A 19,864-nucleotide genomic window follows, 5' to 3' on the forward strand; every position below is an offset into this window, starting at 1 on the left:
CTAAGCTAGAATTGCAACAAAAAAAGGTCATGCTGTTTTGTGGTCTGTGACTGGTCTCATCCATTACAGTTTCTTGAATGTAGGTGAAGCCATTACTAGAAGTACTGTCAACAAATGGATGATATGCATCAGAAACTTCGACAACAACATCCGACATTAGTCAACAAAAAGGCCCAATTCTCCTCCACCACAATACCCAATTGCATGTTGCTAAACTGACTCAGCAGAAGTTGAATGAATTGGGCTACGAAACTGTCTCATCCATCATACTCTCCCAATCTCTCACCTACTGACTACCACTTTTTCAAGCATCTCAATAATTTTCTGCGTGAGAAATGCTTCAAAAACTTAAGCGATATCAAAAACACCTTCAGCGACTTCATCGCAACCAGAACACAAGAATTTTACGTTACTGGCATAAATAAACTTGTTTTGCATTGCAGAAAGTTGATTCTAATGGTGCTTATTTCGATCAATTTCTATTTTAGCCGAAATACGTTCATCTGAATTATAAAGTTAAAAACCACAAGAACTTTCTTATCATCCTGATAAGATAAAAATGTCATTTACATTAAAATTGTTTTTTTACTTTTAATTAATCTCCCACTCAATCATTTTTTCTAATTTTTGTGGAGAGTACTTATTTCTGCATGGCATGTAAATACATTAAAGTGTTTTTATTTGAAATATGATTTTCAATTGTAAAGAGGCACTGATTATTTTGAAGTACTTACTAAAAAGGTATCTTATTTTTTTTTTCAAATATTCATTTTCTTTTTTTTGCCAGGGATGGGGCATCCTATCAGATATCAGAAAATTCACCTGTTATTTTAGAAACTTTGTCAGAGAGATCTTTTTTAACTGTCCTTTTAAGCGTAATTGCTTTTATTTCTCTTGCACTTGGGTTGCCAGATAGTTTTTGGTATTCTTTTTCATGAGCCTGATTGTCCCTATAATTATTGGAATGATGGAGATCTTCCCAAGATTCCAGTTTCTTTTCATGTTGTACATATGACCTTGATATTTTGTTATCTTTTTCTCAGCACTGTTTAAACCAGCATCATTAGGGACACCGACTTCAGGTAGGGTTGCTACTTTCTCCCTCTTATCCCATATCACTATCTCTTTTTTATGTGTGTGTGTGTTATATTGATGTCAGTCCACATGCATGTGCTTGAATTTACTCTCTCTTGCACTTGGTTCACCGAGTATATTCACTGCTCACTAAAACAGCATATTTTCTTGTTAGGAATGATCTTCGGAGATGTTGCAATGTCAAAGCATCCGAGACGGGGGTGGGGAGGGGGTACATTTAAATGGCGTTTTCCCTGATCAAAGCAAGAATAACAAATTTTGAACCATGAATAATCTATAGTCTTTTTAATGGATTGGCTCACATGCCTGCATGAAACAATTAAAGATTACAATAATTAAAGACAGTACTAGAATAGATACTTACCAATTGCATTATACAACGGTTTGCCTGTGATTCTATCCCAAACAATTGTTGTTTCTCGTTGGTTAGAAATGCCCACAGCTGAAAAAAAAAATGAAAAAATTGAAAAAAAAAAATGTGTTTTGATCGTATAGTTTGAGAGAAGATACAAGAATAAATATTTATATGACTTGATTTTTTTTTTTATTAGGAGGGGTTACCACAGAGGGGTGAATGAATGTCGAGTAAATGAGGAAACAACATCATAATCGGTTATTGTGGAATTTGGGTAGGGTTGAATTATTTAAGAAGACGGCTCAACAAGAACTTATTTACATTACACTTGAAAACGACCATCCTATAATCAGCTCAAAAGCAGTCGCACAGTATTGTATTGCACAGACAGTTCTAGAAAAAAAAACTTTGCTCATAGAATCTTTGTTTAGTTTTGGGTATCGATAGAGAGCACAAGAAATTGTCGACAGTTGTTGTAACCAGATTCATATTTTTAGCAAATATTTTATGTGAAAGGGGTGGATAGACCGAAATTCAGTCGAGTACCTGCTACAAAATTAAGGATAGATTAATTTGGCAAAAATGAAAACAACTCAATGTGCATATCATTCCATAAACACACTACACATTTTGAATTCTAATGATTATGGTTAATAAAAAACAAAAAACATTCTTTCCACCATTCACCAATAAGAGCCATTGTCAAGAGACACTTGAAAGAAGTCAGAGGTTACATCATCTGAAACGTGAGAATAACACCTAAGATGAGAACAGTAGTCTGAATAATCCAAATAATATATATTACCAATCCTCATCTAAATCAATTCAGGAACATTTCATCAAATAAGTTTTTGTATTCCAAGTCAGTCGGAGCAAATTCCTTAAAGTAGGCATCAGAGTCACCAAATTTTCACTTTAAAATAAATGTGATAAAGAGAGAGAGAGAGATTTACCTTTAAGATCATCAACATTGATATTTAAGGCTCTCAGATTTTCCACAGCCTTACTCATGCAGGTGTAAACAGAATCTAGAATTTCTTTCGGATCTTCTTCAACCCAACTGAAAGTAAAAAAAGACAATACAATTTCACATCAGTTGTAAACATTCCTTATACCCAAATCATTTCACTTACAAAAAAAAGGGGGTGGGGTGGGAGGTTAGGTAGCAAAATTGTTACCATATAAGGATCTATAAGATTAATAAAGTACAGTGTGAATTTAGTTATATTGATTTATACTATTGGCAAAGTCTGATGAATGAAGTTATGAAATTATCGAAACTAAGAGAAATGGAAGTGGTCAAATGGATAGTCCTGACTTCCACAAAAAACACTCGTTAGCTGAAATCACTATCAATAATTTCCTCCACTCTTTATCTGTGTGTAAACTTACACGTAGATTCCATGAAAAAAGTTTTTTTCTTAGAACTGCACGCCTGTGGAACTGTTCCATTTTCCTGCTTTCCAACTGACTACAATATAGTTGTCTTCAAGTCCAACAAGAACAAATTCTTGATGAGCCATCCCCTGAAGTAATCCAATTTACCAAATTCCACTACTAACGATGACTACGACATGTTCCCTTTGACCACTGTACACTCATTAACCCTTATCCTCGAGTGGCCTCTGGGCCTTGATAAGTGGCGACTCCTTTGTAAAAAAATACCAGCACCAACTTGGCACATGATGTTTGAATCCTGTTGGATTCATAGTGCCACATGAATGTTGGCGGGAGGTGACAGTGGTTCAGTGGTTAACGACACAGATCAACAACCTAAATGTTTCAAGTTTGAGTTCAGTTTATTCCACAAAAAAATCACTTTCATCAAGGATGTTGGCAATTTCAACGTGATCGCTCGTGATCCTGATATTTTTCTAGAAATAATTCTGACTAAAAAAATATCGGGGAAACCAATGCCAACAATAAAATCTTCAGATTCATATGATACGATGATGATAATCGATGTTGGCAACCTTCACATAGTCCTTCTTGTCATTACCTGATTCTAAATAAGAATTTGTGTAAAACCAGTGCTAATAACAGAATTGAACAGGTTAAAATAAAAATAACCTAGCATGCTAGGAATTCTCATAGAAGTCATTATCAGTAATGATTCACTGATATCAGCAGACCATATTCCCTGGAATTCAAGTGACAAGAATTTTCCAAGATTTCCAGCATTTTCCGTTCCTTCAATCATTGCTGTAAATCATTTCATGTCCTGCAATTGTTTACCACTGAATTCTCATTGATAACAGTCATTGATCTTTCCTGGCAATATGTCACCTCAGGATATTAATAGTCTCCATGTCCTTCCAAGTGAGATCTGAATGATTTGAGGCGGTATTCACTCAAGATGGGTTGAGTCGGCAGCATGAGCTTAAACTACACACAATGGTCCGCAGCAGCCAAGATAGTAATGGGCAGCCAGACCTGGGACCAACAGTGAACACTGTAAACCTGTGAACCGGAGCTAAGTTCAAAGTTGGTTTTGATCGTGCACAACTACATTTTCATTAGGCCCTCCAGGTATCTTTGCCAACCTTGCAGTGGTTCTTGAGGTATTGCTTCATAGATAAACTCTCCTCAATTGGTGCATGCAGCATGGCCAAACCAGCAAAGTCTCCTTTTTAAAGAGATTGGCTGAAGGGGGATGATCCTGCATCGCATCCCAACTGAAGAAATGGTGCCAACGGACTAACAAAATCCGGCAGAGGTAGTATAGATTAAACACTTCTAGCCTTTTAAAATCCAAAGCTCTTATATCGGCTGGGTTTCACAGCCAGAGAAAAAGGCTCTGAATGGCATTCTTCTTCCTCTGTCTTTCTCTTGAATTTCATGATCATTTTGTGTAGTATCGATAGATGGCCTGCTCCATGTATTAATTTAGTGTTTCTGCCTCCATCAGCTTCATCCTGTGATCTGTTGGGTCGGCAAGATTTACAATATAACAAGTGCAAACATCTGAAGCATAATTTTTCTTTTATTGTCATATTTTGATAAAGGGTGTACACTAGTTGTATATTCTTCACAAAAAACTATTCTTCACATAAAACTATTCTTCATATAAAACTATTCTTCATATAAAACTATTCTTCATATAAAACTATTCTTCATATAAAACTATTCTTCACATAAAACTATTCTTCACATAAAACTATTCTTCATATAAAACTATTCTTCATATAAAACTAGAAATAATTTGATAACCATTCATAGATATAAATCAGTACTTGTAAAACTACAGCCAATATGCAACATAACCATGTTGGTACATCGGTTTTATTTACATCACCGAAGTTAAGCCACGTTGAACCTGATCAGTACCAGATAGGTGACCAATTTGGGAATACTAAGTGCTGTATGTAGAAAGACATCGATACCTTTGTGCAAGAACTGCAAAATCTTAACGTTGTTGTCATCATCTCCTCTGACCAGGATATACATGCGACTGGAGACTGCTTGTGAATATATATATAAATATAGTCATCCACAGATATTTTTTATTTTATTTAAATTTATTCTCTGTGTAGTCAAATGAATAAATAAAAAACAATCTTACTACTTTTATGCAGATGTCTTTATTTTATATTAAACTAAAAGAATACCTGTCCCAGGACAGATAAAATTAACTCCCCCAAATTGAACAATTTTGAACCACTTATGTCCCTTTATGAAAATTAAAGTCAACATACAATACTACTAAACCTTATGTCTAGAATCCTAATTCCAATTTTGATTAAAACCCATAACATGATTTTGATTCTAGACAATGTCTAAAATTTAAAGCTTAAGCTTAAGGTGTCTTAAGAAGAAACTGAAGAATCTTGCTTAATTAGTGTATTAATAACTATTGGTCAGATTCAATAAAAATTTGAAATATTTTAATTTTCAAATATGAGGTTGTGTCGATATTGTGTCCCTAAAAAGCCTTTAAAATATATCCCAGAAACAAATTTTGGGAAGATTTATTAATTGATGTCTAATATCTATTGTTAAAAATTTCACAAAAATTGTCAGCATCCTATTTTTCACAAAGGACTTCCACCCCCGTTTGTATAAAAGTTAACTAAATATAACTCACATTATCCACCCTTACTTAACAATGTTCCGAAATTTATAATGAAATGAATCCTATGCATATAAATATATAAACATATATACATACCTTAGTTTATATAAGTAGAAATTAGCTGTCTCTACTCAACTGTGGCAAGATGCAGTGAAATTATTATTTTTTTTTTTGATTTTTATGTTTACACCTATTTTAAACTTATACAGATAAAGAAATAAAATTGTAGTTGTAATTGTTTTCACTCCCTAATTCATATGCACTCTTACTAAACCCGAGACTATTTGGGGAGGAGGGAGACAAATAGTTTACTGAAATACTCAATTTTTTCTTGAATTTTAATTTTGCAACATGGTAAGCAGAATAACTTTTCTCAAAATATTTGCATGCTTGCATATAAATATGCGATTTAAATGTTATTATTTATTAATTACATTTTGCTTTGAAGAGAGAATAGGGCGTTATTTACTTCTTTCCCACTGAAGAAAGATTTGACAAGGTTGGAAGGTTGGGGAGAGTCAAGCTAGCAACCCTACAGGGGATGCACTCTGGTCTATTAAAAATTACCTGGATAACCATAGGTAGGAGTGCTTCAGGCAGTATGCAGTTAAGTTACTCTGTTTGAAAGATGGAAGGCAACAGCATGGGAAAGTGGACCTCCTAGAATTGCACAAGACATCAATCGTTCCTTAGTCAAAAATGACATCTGTTGGCTTTGGAGCTGAGGTAATTCCTAGCCACAGATTCTTTTAACTTTAATATTCTTTAAATTAAATCTCACTTTCTTATGGAACTTATTTGAAAAAAAGAAAAGTAAGTATAAATAAAGATACTTACCCCTCCTGAGGGTAAATGTGTTTAATGTCAACATTGTGGTAGGTGACAAGTTCCCCTGTACGACTGGCGAAAATCTAAAGGAAAACAAAGAAAAAGTTATATTTCTACATATAACTTGTTAGTTTATATGTGGTTTTGGAAATAGTTCTCTTTTTCTTTTTTACTGGAATCAGGATATACCTATTAATATATAAAATGAAGTTAGCCAAATTTTTTTTATCTTATACCCATATAGATTTTTTATGTTATTCCCATGCATCTAACAAATCATTATTTTGAAAAACTAATTTTCCGTTTTTATTCTTCAACCATGTTTTTTTAATATAGAAAACTGTTTTTTAGTTTCTTTCAAAAATTAATTTATCTAAAAATATTTTTAAATAGATGTTATCCTCATTAGCTATTCAAAATTCAAATGGGTGCCATCTTTATAAGCAAATCCAGCTGCTAATAGTAAATCTATAAATATTAATTTGATTCATAAATAATTTTTTTTTTTTTTTTTTATACAACTGCAAAGCATTGCTTGGTCATGTTAAAATACCTCAAATTTTTGTTTACCAACTTTTAATAAGAAGAGTCTTTCTATTTTTCAGATCTTTTTTATCACTTGTATTGCAGTAAAATTATAAATTTATAATGTTTAATATGGAAGGACTGAAGCTGCATATTCAATATCCAAGGTTATGAAAGTTTAAGAAAATTCTTTTCTTTTTCTGCATATTTTCCTTTTAGAGACAGCAAGGAAAATATGCAGCATATATGGTCGAAAGGTTTTGGTTTGAACTTTGAAGATAATCCTAGAACTGATCGTCCATCAGATGAAGTTTTAAACATGTTAGTAGAGAATGATCCAGCCCACCATACGCTACCACTTAAAAGAAAAAATGAGTAAAGTTAGCTGACTAGGCATCTGGGTTTCACATTCTTTGTGGGAAAAATGAGGCAGATTGTTTTTTCATCGCAACAAGTTATCTTATCAGGCAGTGAAATAATCACATCATAAAAGGTGAGGAAAAATGAGTTTCCTATGACAATATTTAACGCAAAAGGCAAGTGAGTTAAAAGAAAGGTAATTCTTCACAACCTATGTCAAAATCCAAGCTCCATGGAATAAAGATTTTACTGGGTGTTTGGTAAAATACTTGTGGAATTATCTATTATGTGTTTTTAGGACACAACCAAACACTAAATGCAAACTTGTGTGTTAAGCAATTGCTGCCTGTAGACTGTTACGCCGTATCCCAGCTCTACTGGGGATGGTAGAGATGGGTGATGTAACGAGATATATAAAAAAAAGAAAATTTCTCAGGTTCCTTGATAAGGCGTTGTTATGGGAAGGGATAACTGTCTCAAAAACAATAAAATGAAATGTACTGGACAATAAAATCACATAAGAAATAGCGAGGACAAATATCAATGAAAAATTAACAAAATTTTATTTATATAAAAATAAATAAAATTCAATTCAATTCAAGAAAAAGAAATATGTCTAACTAAATGAAATAATTTTATGTTATTCAAATTCTACCGAGAGAAAAATATATAATCGACACATAACACAGTCAATGTTCATGTCAAAGACAAAAGTCGTCTGCTCAATTTAAAATGGGTTATAGGATAAGAGAGAGATGTTAGAGAGATGAAAATTTTTGGTTGGAAAACTCACTGAATTTCTTTTGAAATGTGTCCTTTCTTCTGTTTTTATATCTTTTTCTTTTGGATTGTTTACGTTTCATTACACGCACATGTTAATTGCTCCAAGTCTTTGTTTCTGAAGCTCACCGAAGTCCTTGATCTATAGTTAATATTTTACAGCTCCTTTGATCCTTCGCTCAGCTATATTGCCACTGGGTTCCTTATTTTTTTTTTTTGTTCTTTGTTCAGTCAGCATTTTTGCTTTGGTCGCTAATCAAATCTCACTTTCGCCGTCATCGCTTACAGCCAGTACCATGCCGCCGTTGTCTTTTGCTGCTCTTGCCACCCCGTCGTTTTGTACCTATTTTTTATGAAATGTCAGGAATTAATGTGAAATTCTTGCCTTCAAAAGACTACTTAGTCTGTTTTTTTACCTTTTATATTTATATTTGTATAAGAAATAAATAAAAAAGCATGAAAACAATAGTAAGGGCTAGTCATTTTCTGGTGTTAGTTTATTATTAAACATATAGCTATTCATCACTACAATTTAAAACACCAAGAAAATGTTAAGCTGGCTTGGGGTGGGCCCTGTGTGGGCTTTCATGCGAAATTTTTATTTTTTATTTCTAATTTAATAAAGTTTTTTTTTTTTGTCAGGAAAAACGTTTATTTTTTTCAGTAATTGTCAGGAATAATGGACATACTTGTCAGGAAATGTCAGGAATTTTATGTATCGAAATTTTAATGTTGTTAAGCTGGATTTTAAAGATGATGGTTGTTGAATCCTCTCAGCAAGGTTAATTGTGTTAAACTGTTTTATCTGAAAGAGAGGTTATTCATGTCCAAACAGATTAAGTAGTCTTTTTCAAGACAAGAATTTCACATTAATTCCTGACATTTCATAAAAAAATAGGTACAAAATAAGTACAATTTACAATAAAGGAATGGTCAGTTGATTGAATGCTAGGGCAAGGCTCTTGCATAAAAAAACTTTTGTTAGCATTTTATTTGCTGTTCAGCCACATTTTGACTGGACTATTATATCAGTTATTTCCTACAATGCATCTTTCATAAATATTTAAACAGTTCATTTCTCCTCTGGCCGCATGTGACTTTTCATCTCTTCTATGAATACACCCACATATCTGAACACATCTCGAATACCTCTGCTTCTCCGAACATGTCTAACACATCCTTCTCTGAACAACCCTTCTCTGTCCAAATGTGTCCTTTTGTCTGTGGTGTCACATCGTGCAACCGGCTTGGTCATGTGTGTATGTTAGCTGCTGCTGCTACCAGCATCAGCAGCTCTGTTACACAAGCAGGTGCAACGAGCACATGGAAGTTTTTTTTTTTTTTAAATCAAAACTATCTTTGTTAGAAAGTTAATTAGAGCATTGGAAAAAATGGCAAATATAAAATTGATTAAAATTTGTTAATTTGATTTGTACAATAAATTGAATCAAATACCTTAAGACAGAAATTATTTAAAAATCAATCTAATAGATTCTTTCAAATTTTTTTATTGATTAATAGCATTTAAACATTATCAATTTTTTTTATTCCATATAGCAAAAATAGGTGGAAACAATTAGGAAATCTTTGGACTCTTTGAAATTTCTATGTACAGTCAAAAATCTTAATTAACCAGTGCATGAAAAAAAAATCTATTTTATTCAACATTACACTGTCTTTAGAATTGTTTTTATATGTAAGGCATCGTTTTTGCTACTTTTTGGTTTAATATTAATCAACATTTCCTTGTAAAAGTCAAACCATTATACCTTTCTATTGTTTTAGATGTTAAAAAATTACCTTTTTATTACCGTTATTTTACCTATGTAACAAGTGACATTTGAATAATTGCATGTAAGGTTTGTAAAAAAAAAAAAAAAAAAAAAAAAAAAAAAGAAAGATCCTTTTTTTTTTTTTCTTTTACATATATTTTCAATGTTTTGGTAAAAAAGTTTATTTCATTTATAGTTTTCGAACCCTTAGAATTATAAAATATCCAACTCAGAGTCCTATGAATCCAAAGAGATTGTCTGCTGTATTTTGCAATAAATATTAGAATCTTTGTGAAAATTGTGATGAAACATTTATGTAGCATTATCGATTGCTAACATTTTTTGCCATTGTAAACAGCTGACCAGCAGGTGCCATCTAGTGTGGTTGTGATGTCTTATAGTAATAGCAAACATATGAGGGGCATTCCAAAAAAATGCCTCCTTTTTTTTTTTAATTCCACCCGAATGGATCAGATGGAATTGCAAATTGCATTATGATGATGACTGAACTTATATGCATTCATTACATTTCTGAATTTTTGAGATGAGGAATGATTATATTATTTGGATTCGTTGGACTACTGTTCTCATCTTAAAACGTTAAGACAAAATTTTGGTTGATGTAACCTCTGACTTTCTTCAAGTCCGCAAGGACCCATGGCGCAGTCGTCAAATTACTTGAAAAAAATCAATTGATACTGTTCTGAAGGCTGAAGGGTTCAATTCTCAGTATGGGCGACAGAAAAATACAATTGCAGATTGCTTAGGACTTCTATCAAGTCATGGCTGATGGAACGAGAGCATGTTATTTCTGTGAAATAAATAAAGGGTTTGTTTGAAATTCCGCCCAAATTCCCGAGTTTGACAAGATACACCTGAAGAAGGTCAGAGGTTACATTGACTGAAACGTTGTAAAAATGACACTTAAAATGAGAACAGTAGTCCGATGAATCCAAATAATACGAATTATGCATCCATGATCGGAAAGTTTTATCTTTCTGTTGGAAATACTGACTGTGTTAGATTAAGAAAGCAACACCTGTTATGAACGTGCATCAGAAGCAGAGATGCATCATTGAATTCCTCCATGCAGAAAAATTTAAACTGATCAATATTCATCAATGCCTGCTGAACATTTACAAAACTGATGCAGTTAATATCAGAACAGTTAGGAGACAGGCTCGTCGATTTCAGTGCAAAGTGCACTTCAGATGTCCATGTTGGTAAAAAGGCATTGAATATGGTGGTCACCATGTAGAAGAATAAATTCTGGTGCACAAAAGGTTGCTCGTTTTAATGGTACCATTCCTGCCTTCTTAGCCCTTCAACTTTTTTTAGTTAAATAGGATGTATTACTTTTGGAACGACTCATAGTTATCATATATATATATTATAGTAGTCGTCTGGGTTTCACAGTAGCCGAATATGTATAGCAGTCTACATATTAAAACATACTCTGTTTACATTTGCAGGCTTATTTATTTTTTTTATTACATTTTCACCCCAAACAAGGCACATTGCCACTTTGATGTAGCGGGCTACTATCAGGGACCTAAGCTACAGAGGTACTATGTAGGGAGTTGGGCAGCAAGATGTCGGTTCACGTTACACTTGAACTTCTGCATGTCAGTACAGTTGGGGAAGCAGGGACCGGGAAGGGAATTCCAAAGTCCAGCAGTTCTGGGGAAGAAACTACTGGAGTAGAAAGCTCTCTTACATCTAAGGATCTCTACTGTGTAGGGGTGGGATTTAGCTGCTTGTCGGGTTTGTCGGGGGTATTTACATCGAGGAGGTACAAGTGCTTGCAGTTTGTCGGCGCATTCACCATTAAAATACTTGTAGAACAGGTAGAGAGATGCAACATTTCGTCGATGGGACAGAGGCTGAAGCATTCCATTTTTTGCATTTATCTAAAAGAATTGTTGAAAACATTTTATGGTCATTATTATAAAACTCTTCCATATCCTAAGCCTCCCACTCCACTCCACCAGAATGCTTTTCAGTAAATTCAAGTGAGAGAGAGAGAGAACTAATCTTTCATTTTTTCCACATACTTCTGTTTTCAGATATAATTTTCTGAGAAGCCATATCAAAATCCTATTATTATACTTAATTTAGGAGTAAAACTTCAAAATAAAAAAAAATATTTAAAAATAAAAATTTCATCTATATACTATTATAAAGTTATAGTACTTTTGAAGTTTGTTCTTATGCAAACAGAAATGCGAGAGTTGAATAGGAATAGGCAGAGTATAAGGCAGCAGTTTTTTACAATGTCAATAGCAGAGTTCGAATCTGACATAGATCGAAAGAATCTTCTTTTTTTTTTAAAAAACTGGATACATGTTTTATAAATTTAAAGAAATTAAGATAAAAAAAAAAACATTACATTTTTTTAAAACTGAGTGACCTTTGTTTATAATCCGTAAAAATACACACAAAGGGTATCTGGTATTAGTTCAAAAGCAAATTATTTTTGTTTAAAAATAATTTCTAAATTATTTTAACCAACAAAAATGACACATCATTCATCATAGTTACTTTCTCTCTGATGCAAATAGTAAGTAGCATATGTTTTTTCCACAAAATTATACCAATATGGAAATTGACATGTGCAGATACTGTAGCAACACGACTGTGTAAATAATTATACAAATTAATTTTGGGATACATTTCTCTTGGAATCATACACAGAAAGAAAAGAAGAGGAAAGAGGAAAAAAAGAGCTTATAAGAGACTGAAATTGACGAAGCCGATGTATAAATAAACATTTAAAAATATTAAGTAAGAAAATAAAGATCTATAGGCTCCAAAACTATCGGATAGAAGAACATCTGGGACATTGGATATACTAAAATTAAGAACACTAATGATGATGATGATTAAATAAAGCACTAACAGCCAAGCACTAGGTTAAAAGCCGGCCTTTCTGTATGCAATACACGAATGATCAAATATTTTAAAATCAAGAAAAATAAACAAGTAAAAACCATTGCTTGCTAAAAAACCTGCTTAACATCATTCCTGAACAAGTGACCTAAATAATAAAAGTTCAAGATTGTAAATATCAGATTTTGTTTGCACACAGACGTTTGAGATTTGAGTGATGGGATTTTAATGTAAATTAAAAAAAAAAAACAAATGAAGTATGCATGGACCTCCGTGAGTGCACAGTGAACGAGGTGTAAAAAAAAAAAAAAAAAAAAAAAATAACTAAGTTCAGCATTGTCCCCACCCCTCCATTTAGTCACAAAAGTCCTTGGGGGACGTCAAATCCTGGTGAAAATGAACAAACGGTGCAGTTTTAGGCCTTAACATATCAATTTGAGTTCTGCACCATGCAAAAAAAGAAATGACTAAGTCCATCATTTGCCCCCCTCACTCCATTTAGCCCCAAAAGTCCCCAAGGCTTTTACCTATTTAAATTTGAGTTCAGCACCATGCAAAACTTCTAAATAGGCATACACTAAAAATTTTGGACAAATATGGTAAAACAGTTCCAAAACTGGAGTGTTTTTATTATTATTTAATTTTTATTAAAAGAGCTCAGAGGACACACCTAAGAGTTATCGCGAAGTATAGACAAACAAAATTGTATAGAAATCAGTTAGTTAAAACTTTTCAAAAATTTTTATAAAAATTCAAAGCATCAATTTTGTTTAATAAGCACAAAAGTGTCAATTTTAGTCATTTAAACCTGAAAGGCATCAGGAGGGGGGGGGCACCTGAGTTTTCCTGGAAAATCTGTTCGGTTAATTTTTTTTACTCATATCATGTTTAATGTTTTTCCAAAAATTCCAAGGCGTAGTTATTGAGAAAAGTGTGACTGGACGAATGGACAAGGGTGAATTTGTTGGGGGACCAATGATTAATATTATCTGCAATCTGAAGTTAACAACTTTACTATTGTCAGTTTTTTGTAACCACGCGCAATGCTGACCCTAAAGACACACAACTCCTCCATCCTTATTTATGACACAAGCAATATAAGGTACAAAATATGTCTTTTTATATTTGGGTCTATTTTTGCCTTATTATTGCATTGTATTTAGACCTATTTTTGCCTTATTATTGCATTGTATTTAAACCTATTCTTGCCTAGTTATTACACTGTAGTTAGACTTGTTATCGGGTTGTATTTATACCTTGTTCTCGGTCTCCATAGCAAATGGAAAAGGGGGGAAGTAACTTCACCTGAAACAGAAAAGGAGTTAGTGCCACATGATTGGTGTTCTATCAGCCTAACAATGTTTTTGTCTGTTAGAAAAGAATTCTTCTTAGTCTTTTGAATTTCTGTCTTTGATTGGCCTCAAACTTTGGTGCTTCTCTCAGTCTGTCTATCTCACTGAACAGATGGATTCTTTTCTGGCAAATTCTCCATGTGTCCGTTCTTTTACTGAGAACTTTTATTTGAGAGGAGTTTTATGGTTTATTACTCAACCACAATTTATATCATATTTTATGCTTTCTTATGATTGGTTGAGCAATGAAACTCCTTCATTTTACCTAAAACGGATGGGGTTTAATTATTAGCTCTGATATGGTGCTGAGTCTTATTTCGAAATTTGCACGTCTTTGTACTTGTTTATAGGCAATTATATTTATCAGAAGTAACTGTACTCTGGCATTTTTAATTTGCCAACCTAAAATTGTTTTCCCGAAAATCATTCCTTGATAATTTTATCCAAGTCAGATGATTTTTCCACTTGTGGCAGATTTTAACCTTTCAAAATATAAGCATAATTCAAATTGAGTGTTTTCTCGTAGCTGTATTTTAGACCTGAAAATACAATATCTCAACATTACGACCTTTTCAGCCTTTGTTATTTACATAATCAAAAACAGGTGTCCTTGAGTTGTCTGTCACTCTAATAGGACCTTTTAATTCATATCATTTGGTGTTATTTTGTCACCCCAAAATAACATACTATATAATAGGAACTAAAATCTGAACTCTAGATAGTATTAAAAAAAGGAGGAGGCAATGCCTGGAAGAATGGTATTATGGCAACAGAACAGATACTACACTACCCTCACCCAATACGATGCGAGGATAGAATTATGACTAACAAACATATGCAACACTAACACTACCCCTATAAAGGAGAAGGTAATACTTAGGAGAATGGTCTGACAATAGAACTATACTATGGCGTTTTCTTCAAAAAAATAAGGAGAAGGTAATCTGTGAGGATAGTATAACAGCAGAATAGTTACTACACTACTCCTTTTTAAAAAAAAAAGTAATGCCTGGGAGGATAATACTTTAATGAACAAACATATTACACTGCTCTCTGTCCAAAAAATAGAAGGTGCTAATGCCTGGGAAGATGGTATCATGATGAATGAACATATATTACACTACCCCTAAAGAAGGGAAGGTGATAATTCTTGGAAGGAGGGTCTCATAACAACAGAAGAGATACTACACTATCCCCTGTACAATTTCAAACTATTGTGAAAAGATGTTGGTCTGTCGGAATAATTCTACAAGGATGATAGATGGCATGCATTGAATTGTGAAGTAATGGTTGTTCAGTTTTCTGACCACTCCTCTCTGCTTGATTCTGACAGCAAGGAGAAGTACAGGACAACTGGAAATAATGCCAAGATAAGCAGAGGGCACATACAGCGCCTGGTATTCCCAAGTGGTCACTCATTTTAGTCTTGACCAGACTTAGTGATGCTAACTTCTGTGATCTAATAGAAACTGGTGTGTCAATGTGATTATGATGTATATTGCACATTAGTTTAAAACTGTATAGTTACGATTTCAGACAGATATAAAATGCCCATTATTATAGGGTGACCCCCCCCCCAAAAAAAAGCTAAATGGAGGCCATCTAGAACATATACTGTAGAACGGAGAAAAAAAAAAAGGCCAAAGACCCTAGTGTTTTGATGTGAGGTCTTGAATATAATAAACTAGTTATGACCAAAGTTTCATTTCATTCAGACAAAACATTAAGAAACGGGGCCTAATTAGAGTTGGAGCCCATTTTTTTTTTTGGTCACCCTGTAATAGTTTATTAAGGCTATATCCATGCAATTTCTACTAAATCTGTTACTAGTAAAACGTTGCTTGTTTATTATGTTGTCCCTATGTACACTTGATGTCACTAATGACATCATCCATTAAAATAGAGAAAGTGATAACCATCCATAAAATAAAAGAAGGTGAAAGAGATCCTTTATCTAAGCGATTTATGACCTGAAGGGTTGGAGGTCATCCAATAGACAAACGTCTAGACTCCTGGGGGTCTGCTTGGTAATATAGTTGTGTAGGGACAATGGTATTAATATGCAAATGATCATTCTAAATTTAATTCTTAAAATTTCATGCCCATCATCATATACAGTTTAATGTCCATTTTACATGATGGCATGTGCTAAACAGCTTTTTGAAAATCAACTTCAAAACTAACCTATCTTGGATCAGATCCTTATTTATGCCTCTTTCTCTCAAATCCATTTTCATCATTTCCTCCTGTTTTCCTTCGCCTTCCTCTGTGAACTGAACTTTCTACCTCAACTTTTCTACATCTACCAATCCAAAGAAACTACATTACAGTATCTCCCTATACAGTTCAGATTTAATTACCCTCCGAGATCATCAGATCTAAGCCCATCTCTAATATTCACATTACACATACATCATATCATTCTCATAGCATTTCTCTCTCCATGCAATATATATCCTCAACCCTTACTGGCCAAGCTTCACTTCTGCTATATTCTTCCCTTGATCGACAATGGTAATGCTCTGTTGGTTAGTAATTGCAGAAGTTTTTTTTTTTTTTTTTTACAAAGGAGTCACCACTTATCAAGGCCAGAGGCCACCAGAGGATAAGGGTTAATAAGTGTACTGTGGTCAATCGGACAATGTCGTAGTAATTGTTAGTAGTATAAATTTGGTAAATTGGATTACCTTTACCTTAAAAGGGAAACAGCTCATCAAGAACTTGTTTACGTTGGACTTGAAGACGACCATATTGTAGTAAGCCAGAAAGCAGGCAAAAAGAAGACAGTTCCACAGGTGTGCAATACTAAAAAAGAAGCTTTTTTGTTTAGGAACAGATAAAGAGTGGGGGAAATTATTGATAGTGTTTTCAGTAGACGAGTGTTTCTCGTGTAAGTTTGGCAAGGGGGGACCATAGATTGGAGCTCATACAAACACTTGCAATGAAAATATCAATAAAGCAGAGACAGGCTCACTTCTCTTCTGTGAGAAAGAGGTTGCAGGGAAGAGAAAAAGGCACCCCCCACTAGGCTACAAAGTCTATTTTGAACTCTGTCAAGGCAGGATAAGGTCTTTCTAGCAGCTCCTGCCCAGATGTGGCAACAGTACTCCATCCTTGGACGTACCTGGCTCTTATATAGGTAGAGAATTGCATCAGCAGTGAGATATCTACTGGATCGATAGAAGGATCCCACCATTTTCCCAGCTACCTTGGCAACAGATTTGATGTACGTGTTCTTCAAACTTATTCAATTCACTCTTACTATCACTCCAGGACTAGCTCATCCCTGTGTTTTAAATATGACTCAAACAACTTGGATGTTGTTGAATAAGCATAAGTAAGTCGCCCCCCCAAAGTGGGCGTTTCATAGCAAAATAAACCTGACAGATTCTTGGGCATTCTGTGCTTGGGTAGGCTGTTCTTTGTCAGTCTGAAATATAGTCCTGTACAATGTAATAAGTCCCCAGACGTACCCCTCCACCGTACTGTATACCGGTACTCCATAGCTGACTGGGATAGCTTCCGTACATTCATATCCGATCTACATCTGCATTCCATGTTTAAAAAGGATGTGTCCTCTATAGTATCAGACCTGACCGAATGGTTAATTGTAGGCATAGACCGATTCATACCATCTAAAAAATTCCAACAAAAACCTAACAGCCAGCCATGGTTCTCCCCAGAATGTGCTGCTGCTATCACACACAGAAATCACTTTTTCCACAGCTACCAACGTAGTAGATGCACTGAGACTAAAGCTACTTTTAGGAACGCCAGCAACCATTGTAAAAGAGTAATAAAAAATGCAAGAGAGCTATATGCCCGGTCTGTTAAATCCAAAGTAGGTGAGCAGCGGCTTGGTTCCCACCAGTTTTAGCAAATAACAAATAGGATCCTGAACAGAAGTGTGTGTTCTATCCCAACCATTATCAATGGACCAGAGGTCATCTCGTCAGCATCAGACAAGGCCAAACTATTTGCCAAGAATTTTGCAGCTAATTCTACCCTATACGACTCCCCATATTTCCTCCTATAACACAGAACACGCTAGGTAACATACAAATATCTGTGCATGAGGTCGCCAAGCTAATCAAGAACCTTGATTCCAGTAAAGCAACTGGCCCTGACGGCATCCCAATTATAGTGTTAAAAAAGCTTCAACCAGATCTTGCCCCCATACTTACGAAACTGTTTAAGCGTTGCCTTAACGAGAAGTGCTTTCGAACACCCTGGAAAACCTCATCAGTATGCCCTGTATTTAAGAATTCAGGTGATAAGTCATCTCCTCCTCAGTACAGACCAATAAGTCTCCTGTGTGTCATGAGTAAGTTGCTGGAATTCATATTAAATAGAGAAATAGTCAACCACCTCAGCAGGAATAACCTTAGTGACACACAATATGGTTTCCGCTCTGCAAGATCTACTGCAGATGTGCTGACGGTTATATCCCACAAGATTAGTGAATCTCTTGACAAAGGCTTCCTTTCTAGGGCAATTGCTCTTGACATATCAAAGGCCTTCGACAAGGTATGGCATAAGGGTCTACTTCACAAGATTTCCAGCTACGGTATAACTGGAAATGTTCTCTCTATCATTAAATCATTTCTCTCTGATAGGCTCATATAGTAGTGGTTGATGGACAAAAATCAGAGGCCTGCAGTAATAATGCTGGAGTCCCTCAGGGGTCAATCCTAGGCCCAAGTCTCTTCCTGATCTACATCAATGATCTCCCCAAACACATACTTAAATCATTCGTTGACATCTATGCTGATGACACGACCATCTATGGCAACACATCAAAGGCTGTAAATGACAAAGTTCTCTCTGATTCTCTCTCCTCTGATCTCGAGCGCGTGGTTCAGTGGGGGAAGTCGTGGCTGGTTACTTTTAATGCATCTAAAACCAAGATCCTATCTTTACATCATCAACGCTCTGATCTCCATCTGACATCAATTGAAATGGATGGCTCTCGTCTAGGAGAAGCCCCATGTTTTGACAAGCTTCTGGGCTTAACCTTTACTCCTGATCTGAAATGGAACACGTACATCAAGTCTGTTGCCAAGGATGCTGGAAAAATGGTGGGATCCTTCTACCGCTCCAGAAGATATCTCACTACTGATGCAATTCTCTATCTAGATGTTGCGAGCCTATCTTTGTTTTAGCATTATTTCCATGGCAGGTGCTCATCTGAACTCCAATCTCTGGTCCCCCCACCTCGCCAATCTTTTATGAAAAACACCCGTCTAGCTGAATTCACTGTCAAAAACTTTCCCCACTTTTTATCTGTGCCTAAATCAAAACGTAGATTCCATGAACAAAGCTTCTTTCTTAGAACAGCACGCCTGTGGAACTCTGTTCCGTCTGCCTGCTTCCCACCTGACTACAACCTGGATGTCTTCAAGTCCAACGTAAACAAATTCCTGATGAACCGCCCCCCTTAAGTAGACACTTTATTAAATCTCCACACTAACGTACTGTACTTACAATAACCCTTATCCCTGAGTGGCTTCAGGGCCTTGATACGTAGTGACCACCTTGTAAAAAAAAAAAAAATAAATAAAAAAAAATTATAGGAGGTTCACCCTCTTAAGCTTTGCCTTCATGTCTTTTGAGAAGGGGATTAGTTTATTGCTAATGGCCAGAGTCACTCTTACCAGGGAATGTCAGCAGAGCTGCCCAGGCAGTTTTTGCCTGGTCAGAGTGCTCTTCCTCGAGAGTGCTAACTTTTCAAATTCCACTTCTTGTCATGGGAGGGAAATAAATAAAACCAGTTTAGATATGTATACGAATAGATAAATTAATAGATATATAGGTACTGGCAAGGATATTAATATAC

At 34.8% G+C, this 19,864-nt stretch overlaps 1 protein-coding gene across 9 annotated transcripts in view; it reads right to left on the bottom strand.

Moving 5' to 3' along the window:
- The window catches only part of LOC145277737 (glycerol kinase 3-like), a 152,213-nt gene that overhangs the window by 60,095 nt on the left and 72,254 nt on the right, over positions 1–19,864 (bottom strand). For 8 of the 9 annotated variants that reach the window (XM_080129446.1, XM_080129449.1, XM_080129451.1 and 5 more), the window contains exons 2-4: positions 6,360–6,433; positions 2,404–2,510; positions 1,460–1,537 (exon numbers count right to left, since the gene is read on the bottom strand). In XM_080129446.1, coding sequence (XP_079985572.1) covers positions 1,460–1,537; positions 2,404–2,461 — 136 coding nt within the window. In that variant the 5' untranslated portion in view covers positions 2,462–2,510; positions 6,360–6,433. Of the gene's footprint in view, positions 1–1,459; positions 1,538–2,403; positions 2,511–6,359; positions 6,434–8,028; positions 8,359–19,864 lie in introns of those variants that run through there. The other variant, XM_080129448.1, reaches the window with a different exon arrangement.

This window comes from Euprymna scolopes, chromosome 6 (assembly GCF_053919585.1).
Source record: "Euprymna scolopes isolate OS-2025 chromosome 6, ASM5391958v1, whole genome shotgun sequence".
NCBI lineage: Eukaryota > Metazoa > Mollusca > Cephalopoda > Sepiida > Sepiolidae > Euprymna > Euprymna scolopes.